The following is a 10,647-nucleotide window of genomic DNA, read 5'->3' as shown; positions in this document are numbered from 1 at the left end:
CCACAAATAGTCCTAAAAATTGGATTTGGACAAACTTAGCCATTAGACAAACCAATCAAAGCACTTCAATTATGGGTATAGTTGGAAAATTAAAAGACTAAGTGTATAAAAAATCAAAGCCTCCCTCATTTGGAGGGGATCGGGATATCTTTATCTCAAAAGACAGAAGTTCCCCCTCTAAAGAAGAAGAAGCTCTCTAGCCCTCTTCTAGAGATGAAGTAAAACTCTTCAAAAGAAATTTGGATTCTGATTTAAGATAAGATTAAGCTCAAAATCTCTTATTCGAAATTCAAGAAATCATTCTCAACCTATAAAGCACGAAGCCTGGAGGAAATTTTTTTTACAGAAGATTAAGCATAAAAAGCAATCATCTACATAGTGTTGACATACTTTTTTTAAAGAGTTAACAAATTTATCATATTGTGTTGAGATATCTTTCTATAAGTGATGACGTATCGTTTTCAAATAATATTGCAATATATCTTTGTTTTGGTTGATTAAATAATAAATCTAAAAAGGTTTGGAAACACATTAGAAAAGGGTATGTGGGCCTTTTGAAGTGTTTATCAACTTTACATGATGGATCTGTTGCCACGTTAGTGGTTAGGTTGACTACATTGATATGTTGAGTAAACAAAGAAAAAATCCTGATATTCCTATCTTCGTAAGAATTTTTAAAAACGTAAAAGAATCTATATAAGGTCTACTCCAACTATTTGTTTCTGAAGGGTTTATGAACACATAATGTTAACATACCATTTCTAAGTGTTAACAAATATATCACATAACATTCCCTAAGTGTTGACAAACCTTTTTGAATAAAATTACAATATCTCTTGTATCTTATTGATGAAGTACTAAAACCAAAACGATCTGACAATACATTTCAAAAGAGTCTATGGACTTTTTTATGTGTATATTAACCTCTTGTATATGATTTGTACACTTTCATATATGGTAGACTACATTGTTATGTTGAATAAGCACATAAAGAACATTGATATTCTCATGATCATATGAATTTTTAAATGTAACAAAATATTTGTAACTTTTTCTCCAATGACTAGTTTGTGAAAGATCTGTGAATACATAATGTGGGCATACATTCCCTAAGTGTGGATAAAGTTATCACATAGTAATGACAAATTATCTTTTTATGATTGACAGAATTTGTGATTTTTTAATTTTCTATTAAAAAAAGTCTTAACCGTTTGAATAGTTTCATTTTTAAATAATTTATGATTTACAAAGCTCCAAATCTATGTCATTTTTATATTTTTTAATTAATTTTTAAATAAAAATAGAGAAAAACTGCATCTTAAGTAAAAAATCAATGATTTAAAATCCAACCACCAATTTAACATAAAAATGAACCATGTGTTATAACGTTGACAGAATAGGTGATTTTGAATTTTGCATTGATATAATTCTTAACTATTTGTTAGGGTTCATTCTTAAACATATCTATGGTATTGTAGACACTTCATTTTGCACTTGCCTAATTCAACAATTCGTCATCTCAATTGCTTTAGATTCCTAACGATGAGCAGAGAAGTTAAGTGACCGAAAAACTCAATTGAAGCCTCTTCAAACCCTTCTTAGATTTCTCTTATTATTTTTCAATTTCCTTCCTTCTTCGTCATACTCAACATAGAAATTATGCACGTTTAGAATCGCTTCCACATTTTATACTCAACATTGAAAATATACATGCTTAAGTTTGCCCTCATGTTTCAACGATTTCAGAAATCACACTGCACTAGGTACATGCGACCATGGGAATAGAAATTATAATTTCGAGGACCCAACAAAACCTCTCGCTATTACTTACACAAATTGACAAAATGACCAATGTACTTTTGGGACCTGACCCTTAGAGATTGATGAGTAGGTTTTATACCTATGAATTAATCACTTTTAAATATAATATTTTATTAATTTTAGAGTCTTTTAATTTTTTTAGTTAAGTTTAGTTTATTTATACTTTTTATATGATTCTATATTTTTATTTGGTTTTTATGCTTATTTTACAGTTTAGGAACAATATGGAACATTAGGATATTTGTCAATATTTAAGAGAAAATTCTGACTCAAATTGATTCACTCTCGGAAGAAGGAAGTTAAGCATACAAGCTAAAAAGTCTTCAAGCCTTAGCTTGATAGAAAACGAGGCCGCGACGGGAATTCAAGAATTACACAACAAAAATATGAAAATACAAGCCGCGACATGACATGTTTTAAGGTCATGGCTTGCTTACATTTCTAGATTTACACGTTAATTTGTAGGGGCTGAATTAGAAATGGATTTTGAGACTCTTAAACCCTAATGACTCCATACCTATAAATAGAAACGATTAAGCCTTACTCTAGGGACGAAAGTTCTGGGTTTTTCTTAGAGACAGAAGATTTGAGAAGGAGGACGGGAATTGGAGATTGACTCTTGAATTTTATCTTCCTTAACTTTAACTCTTCTCTTAACTTTGTAATCTAAGAATGACTGAATACTTTTGTGATTTTATTTTATTTTCAATGATAAACTAATTTATATTCTAGGGTTATAATAAAACCCATTCATGATATTTGATTAATTTTCTTTCTTTCTTCTATGATCTCACATGTGATTGTTTATTTTATCCAATGTTTAATAAGATTTAATTAACTGGCCATTAATTGAATTGATTTGATGAACCTTAATAATATTGTAGAGTTATTTTGTGTTCATGACCTAGATAGAATAACATATGCTAATTTGAGATAGGCATATATTCACGTTGCATGTGCATCCCTTATGAGAGCTATTCTTAATAAATTTTTCTTGATTTAATTCTCATAGGTATATAGGGAGTTAGTCTAGAAGGGTATTTTTACATGACCATCGGAAGAGGTTTGTAGAAAATTTAGTGTTCTTGAATGACAATCATAGTGGATTAATTTATCATGAAAGGAAGGAGAATTTAATCAAGTGGATTGTTTGGGAAATTATAAACCTAGGTTTTTATCACTCATTGATTTTAAATCTACAAATTTATTTCTCTCCGTTATTTCTCTTGTTTATTTTTAAATCCTATTTTTACTTTTGTTTGGATAAAATTAGAGTGAGATAAATTGGTAATTAGCAATAGATTGGTATTTAGTCTCCGTGGGAACGATACTTTCTTATCACTTTATTACTTATTTCGATATGTATACTTGCGTGCGTAAATTAAGACAACAAATTTTTGGCGCCACTGCCAGGGACTAATTTATTAATCTTTTTGTTAATATTAATTCAATCATATTTGATTTTAGACCAAACTTTTATTTATTTTGAAGGTGTTTTGGCTAGTGTATGCGTAGTACCGAAAATTCAGAACTTGTTCCTTTGGATCCTGAGATCAATAAAACTTATCAAAGAAATAGAAAGAATAAGCGAGAAGCTTCTCAATACCATACAATGGCTTACCAAACTAATGGTAATAAAGGTCTTAAGTCTATGTGAGACTTTACTGTTCCATTGGTGGATGGGATTCACACTAGTATTCATCGTCTAACAATACAGGCCAACAATTTTGAGCTCAAGCCAGCTACTACTCAGATGGTACAAGTATCTCAGTTTGGGGGTTCACATGTCGAAGATCCCAATGCACATTTAGTTAATTTTCTAGAGATATGTGCTACTTTCAAGTATAACGGTGTTGATGATGATGCCATTCGATTACGATTATTTTCATTCTCATTGAGGGACATGGTGAAAGCGCCCTCGATCCGCAGGGTGCGCGGATCCGCTTTTGACCCTTGAGGTTTGGGAGTCGCCACCTAGTTATTGTGGTCTAGGAATCAAACTGACTCTAACATGGATAAAAAGAACTAATCTACCACAAAAAATCTGAATTCGGGGATCATGTTACGGGGTTGGAAGGTGTTAGGCACCAACCCCGCCCGGTCAAAGTCGGTCTCTACTAACTTCCCAAATATATCACATTGCTAAAAACCTAGATAAAAATAAAAAAAAAATTACATACCTTTCCGATAGCAAGGATTTTGTTCCCTCAGATCTGACAAAAAGAGCTCCTTGTACTGTACTCCCTTGCTTTGTTCTGTCTCCGGATTTGACTTCGGATCTCCTAGATCAAGGTATCTCCTTATTTTTTGATCTGAACTCTTCAAGTTTTTTGCGGATTTGGGGGTGTCTTTGGAGGGATTTTAGGTGTTTTCTAGATTAAAATTGAAGGAGGGATGTTAGGTAAAGAGTTGGGACTCCAAAACTAGGGTTTATGGGAGGTTAAAGGAGCTTCTAGACCTACTTCTCTTAGGGTTTATGATTTGATACGAAAATAGGGTGTGAGCACCTCTATTTATAGAATTTTTTTAAGGTTGATTTGGATAGAGTTAGTGTTTAATTAGAGATCTTTTAATTAGAGTTGTGTTTTAGTTAAAATTATTTTAGGTAGAATTGTGTTTTAATTAGAATTGTTTTAGGTAGAATTGTTTTTAAGTTAGAACTCTATTAGATAGAGTTATTATTTAATTAGAATTCTATTATGACTTTTGGTCTTATTTAATTGACTTTTAATGTTTTGACTTTAGTCTTAATTGATTGACTTTTAATATCTTGACTTCAGTCTTGCTTAATTGACTTTAATTTTGACTTCAGTCTCACTTAATTGACTTTAATACCTTGACTTCAGTCTTGCTTGATTGACTTTAAATTTTTGGAGAACCCCCCTCTAAAATATCTTTAATTCTTTGGACCCCCAAATGGAGGGGTCCTTAAAGAAATATCTCACGAACCCTCAACAATTTTGCTTGAGAGCCCGATTGATCGATTTCTTTGGTTCAAATTTTTAAATTAATTTCATCAATGTTTCACTTTAATTATTTAATATTTTATTTATTAATTTCAAAATTTTTAATTATGAAAATTATGAAATTACCGTTTTGCCCCCGGAGAGGACTTTTCACGTTTCAAGTCGGTTTTTAATGTTCTAGGATGTTTTAGAATTGATTTTTCGTAAGGAATTCAATGAGAATGTTGGTTTGTGTCATTTATGAAAATTTTTATGTGAAATGATTGTGAACTTTATGAGGGGCATTTTCGTAATTTTGTCGAATTCTGTTAAAATTGGTGAAATGATTTATTTGGTTTCGATTTATTATTTTATGTGTTTGAATGGGTTTTCCTAAGCATAATGTAGGCTTTAGGGTTGTTTTGAGGTTAGGGGTATTTTGGTAATTCGGTCAATTTTTAGTGATTTTTATCGTGAAGCTTCTTTTTGGTCTGCAAGATGATGATTTCTATGTTTCTGTAGTCGTATTTTTCTAGCGTAGCGTGGTTTCTAAGGTTTTGTTAGTTTGAGATACCTCATCCGGATTTTTGAAACGCATCTGGTAACAAAATAAAGCAATGGAATACACATCCATCATTGGGAATCATTGCGATCGGGTTAACAAGTTGATTAATCAGGCGGATGCAAAAATGGGGTGTCTACACATGGTAAAGAATTGGCTGAACTCATTACCAAAGGAGTCTATCACCACTTGGGATGACTTGGTGAAAAGTTCCTCGCTAAATACTTTCCGCCGTCAAAAACTACAAAGTTGAGGAGTGATATCACTACTTTCATGTAGTTGGACAGTGAATCTCTCTATGAAGCTTGGGAAAGGTATAAAGATCTACTTCGAAAATGTCCTCATCATGCTCTACCAGACTGGTTAATCATCTAAATTTTTTACAATGGGTTGGTTGGATCTATCAGAACAATTGATGATGCTGCAGCAGGTGGATCTCTTATGGTGAAGACATTTGAGGATGAGTATAATTTATTGGAAGAGATGGCTTCTAACAACTTCCAGTACCATACAGAGAGGATGAATCCAAGAAGAACAGTAGGAGTGCATGAATTAGATGATTTTCCTGTTTTGACAGCTCAAATGGCATCTTTATCTAAGAAGTTAGATTCATTTCGAGTTCATGTCATTCAAACTCCTACTGTTATATGCGAGAGTTGTGGAGACAATCATTCAGGAGATATGTTCCTTAATAATCCAGAGTCTCTAAATTTTATTTGTAACAGGCAAAATAATCCATATTCTAACTACTACAATCCAGGTTGGAAAAATCATCTGAACTTCTCTTAGAGTAACAACAATCAAATTGAGGTCCCTTCATCTGCAAAACCTATGTTTTAATTGGGTTATCATCCTCTAGCTCCCCTAGGGAAAAAGAGGCCTTCTTTGGAAGATCTAATGCATCAGATGGGAACCAACACTAATCAGTTCATGACAGAGACTAGAACTCAACTCCAAAGCCAAGCAGATTCTATTCGGAATATAGAAATTCAGTTGGGTCAGATTGCTTCAACAATTAACAATCATCCTCAAGGAACCTTGCCTAGCAATACGGAGATTAATCTGAAAAGAGATGGTAAGGAATACTACAATGCTATCACATTGAGGAGTGGAAAAGAGTTGAATGATGTTGTCAAGGAACTAGATGTTTTAGTGGTAGAAGAAACAGTTTCTAAAGGCCAGAATGAACAAGAAAAAGAAGCTACAATGTAAGAGCACAAAAATTCTGGCTTGAAAAAGATCACTCCCTACAACCCACCCCCACCATTTCCTCAACGTTTCAAGAAACAACAACATGAAGAGCAATTTGCAAAGTTTTTTAATGTATTCAAAAAATCACATATTAATATCCCATTTGCTGAAGCTTTGGAGAAAATGCCAAATTATGCCAAGTTTATGAAAGACATCTTGACTAAAAAGAGGCGATTGAGTGAATTTGAAATAATGGGTTTGACTAAAAAGTACAGTGTTATCATTCAAAGGAAACTTACAGCAAAGCTTAAGGATCTAGGGAACTTCACTATACCATGCACCATAGGTAACTAATTCTCTAATAAAGCTTTGTGTGATTTGGGGGCTAGTATTAATCTGATGCCATTGTCTATATTTCAAAAATTGGGATTGGGAGAAGCTAGGCCTACTACTGTGACACTCCAGTTAGCAGATAGATCACTGAAGTGTCCAAAGGGGGTAATAGAAGATGTGCTTGTTAAAGTTGACAAATTTATATTTTCTATGGATTTTATTGTTCTTGATATGTAGGAGGATAAGGATATTCCAATCATTCTTGGTAGACCATTCTTAGGCACAGGTAGAACTATTATTGATGTGCAAAAAGGGGAGCTTACTATGAGAGTTCAAGATCAAGAGGTAAAGTTTAATATTTTCAAAGCTATGAAGTTTCTTACTGATGAGCTTGAAGATTGTTATAGAATTGATGCAGTAGACAAATGTGTTCGACATGACCATGAAGAAATACCCCCATTTGACCAGCTTGAATTAACAATAATTAATGCATACAATGAGGATGGTTTGGAATTGGTGAATTATTTGGAGGCTACGCCAAAATTTACTCATTCTAAGCCAGAATTTGAATTGTTAGATGTGCCATCGTTGGGTTCTCATTCGAAGCCTTCAATTCAAGAACCGCCATCACTAGAGCTTAAGCCTCTTCCTAATCATTTGAGGTATGCTTTCCTTGGTGAATCATCCCCTTTGCTGGTTGTTATTTCTGCCTCTCTTGAGCCTGAACAGGAAGATAAGTTATTAAGGGTGTTGCGAGAGTACAAGAAAGCGTTGGGATGATCCATAGTAGATATTAAGGGGATTAGTCCTTCTATTTGCATGCACAAAATCCTTATGGAGGATGATCATAAGCTCTCTATTGAGTACCAACGCCAGTTTAACCCAGTTATGAAGGAAGTGGTGAAAAAGGAGATTCTAAAGTGGCTTCATGCGGGCATAATTTATCCTATTTCTGATAGCTCATGGGTTAGTCTGATGCAATGTGTACCGAAGAAAAGAGGAATGACTGTTGTGACGAATGATAATAATGAGCTTATCCCAACAAGGACAGTAATTTGGTGGCGTGTTTGTATGGATTATCAGAAGTTAAATAAAGCTAGTCAGAAAGACCATTCTCCCTTGCCATTCATTGATCAGATGCTTGATAAACTAGCGGGGCACTCCTATTATTATTTCTTAGATGGATATTCAGGATACGATCAGATTGCTATAGCACCTGAAGATCAGGAGAGGACAACATTCACCTGTCCCTATGAAACTTTCACATTCGAAGGATGCCATTCAGACTTTGCAATGCACCGGCAACATTTCAAAGGTGTATGATGACAATTTTTTCTGACATGGTGGAGCATTTTATAAAGGTATTCATGGATGACTTCTCAGTAGTTGGTGATTCTTTTGATATTTGCTTAGATAACTTGGCATTAGTTCTCAAAAGATATAAAAAAATGAATCTTGTGTTGAATTGGGAGAAGTGTCATTTCATGGTGCAAGAAGGAATTGTCCTCGGCCATCGAGTATCAAGTAAGGGAATTGAGGTAGATAGAGCAAAGATTGAGACTATTGAAAAACTACCACCACCATCTTCCATCAAGGGTGTTCGAACCTTTCTTGGGCACGCTGGATTCTACCGATGTTTTATTAAGGACTTCTCGAAGATCTCTAAATTGCTTTGTAGTTTGTTGGAAAAGAAGTGGTTTTCAAATTTGATGAAAAGTGTCTTGAGGCATTTCAAATCTTGAAATCAAGATTAGTGTCAGCACCCATCATTGTTGCCCCCAGATTGGAATCTCTCGTTTGAGCTTATGTGTGATGCTAGCGATTTTGTTGTTGGCACGGTTCTAGGCCAACAAAAAAATTGAATTTTTCATACTATATATTATGCTAGCAAGACATTAAATGATGCACAGTTGATTTATGCCACCACTGAGAAGGAGTTGCTAGCAATTGTGTTTGCATTTGATAAATTTCATGCATATCTCATCGGAACAAAGGTGATTGTTTTTACTAATCATGCTACTATAAAGTATTTAATTTCTAAGAAAGATGCAAAGCCTCGACTTATCCGGTGGGTTCTTTTATTACAAGAGTTTGACTTAGAGATGCAAGACAAAAAGGGAACTGAAAACCAAGTGGCAGATCATCTCTCAAGGCTAGAAAATGGAGGGAAAGTTAATGATGAGATTATGATTAATGAGTCATTCCCAGATGAACAATTATTTGCTTGTGATCAAAAGAACTTGTTTTGGTATGTAGATTATGTGAACTTCATCGTTAGCAAAGTGTTCCTTCCTGAGTTAAGCTCTCAACAGAAGAAAAAATTCTTGCATGATGTCAAGTATTACGTTTGGGACGAGCCCTTCTTGTTCAAGCAATGTGCGGATCAAATTATAAGGAGGTGTATTCTTAAAGAAGAAATTAAAGACATACTTCGACATTGTCATTCATCTAAATATGGAAGCCATTTTGGGGGAGAGAGAACCGCAACCAAGGTACTACAATCAGGGTTCTATTGGCCTACATTATTTAAAGATGTGCATTTCTTTTTCTCAAGGTGTGATCGATGCCAAAGGGTTGGTAATATTTCAAAGAGACATGAGATGTCACTCACTAACATTCTGGAGGTGGAGATCTTGATGTGTGGGGAATTGATTTTATTGGCCCCTTCATCTATTCTTATAATAATCTCTATATTCTAATGACAGTCGATTATGTCTCAAAATGGGTGGAAGCGATTGCATTGACCACCAATGATGCTAAGGTGGTGCTGAATTTTTTGAAAAAGAACATCTTTAACAGTTATGGCACTCCTCAGGCAATAATTAGCGATAAAGGTACTCATTTTTGCAATAAATATTTTGAAGCCCTTCTAATTAGATATGGGGTAACTCATAAGATTGCTACGGCTTACCATCCGCAAACTAGTGGTCAAGTAAAGGTTTCTAACAGGGAAATTAAGCAAATTCTAGAGAAGACTGTGAACCCATCTCTCAAGGATTGGTCTAAACAATTAGATGACGCATTATGGGCTTATCGGACAGCCTACAAAAAACCAATTGGAATGTCACCTTATCGATTGATTTTTGGGAAAGCGTGTCATCTCCCGGTCGAACTAGAACACAAGGCATTTTGTGCAATAAGGAACTTGAATTTTGATTTAAAAATCGCAGGTGAAAAACGTCTTCTACAACTCAATGAGATGGATGAGTTCCGTCTCCAAGTCTATGAGAATGCCAAGTTTTACAAAGAGCAAACCAAAAGATGGCATGACAAAAAGATATTGGAGAGACATTTTAAGCCAAGACAACATGTCCTCTTATTCAATTCTCATTTGAAACTTTTTCTAAGTAAGCTCAAATCAAGATGGTCGGGGCCCTTTATTGTTATTAAAGCATATCCACACGGAGCTGTTGAAATTCAAAATGAAATCACGAAGAACATCTTCAAGGTGAATCGGCAGCGTCTCAAATATTACTGGGGTGGTGAAATTGATCGTCAGAAATCCACCATCGCTCTAGTAGACCCGGAGTGACTTCAAAGAAAGTCAGGCTGATGACTTTAAAATAAGTGCTTCTTGGGAGGCAACTCAAGCGTTCTAAACTCTCTCTTCGTTTATTTTGATTTTCATTATTTTCTTTTTAATTTCAAAAAAAAAATTAATTAGTTTGCTTTTATCATAATTTTGTCAATTTTTCTTAGTTCTATTCAATTATGTTTTCTTGAAACATGATGCAAGGCGGTGGAAGTACAAATTGAAGAAGCCGTGGCATCTATTCATTTACAATCGTGGCATCT

General features: G+C 34.3%; 1 protein-coding gene and 1 non-coding gene across 2 annotated transcripts; one reads left to right on the top strand and one right to left on the bottom strand.

Moving 5' to 3' along the window:
• Window positions 1-5,574: 5,574 nt before the first annotated feature.
• LOC147410927 (small nucleolar RNA R71) lies at window positions 5,575-5,681 on the bottom strand. The gene has a single exon (XR_015182839.1). It is a non-coding gene; the product is annotated as a small nucleolar RNA R71 (small nucleolar RNA).
• Window positions 5,682-9,550: 3,869 nt separating this feature from the next.
• On the top strand, window positions 9,551-10,384 carry LOC147410926 (uncharacterized). Its single transcript, XM_086429163.1, has one exon. It carries the CDS (start codon window positions 9,551-9,553, stop codon window positions 10,382-10,384), a length of 834 nt encoding a protein of 277 aa, XP_086285289.1.
• Window positions 10,385-10,647: the final 263 nt, after the last annotated feature.

This window comes from Akebia trifoliata, chromosome 1 (assembly GCF_017979445.1).
Source record: "Akebia trifoliata isolate Shusen 1 chromosome 1, ASM1797944v1, whole genome shotgun sequence".
Taxonomy (NCBI): domain Eukaryota; kingdom Viridiplantae; phylum Streptophyta; class Magnoliopsida; order Ranunculales; family Lardizabalaceae; genus Akebia; species Akebia trifoliata.
Note: the sequence above shows the minus strand (reverse complement) of the source record. Positions and strands in the feature narration are given on the sequence as shown.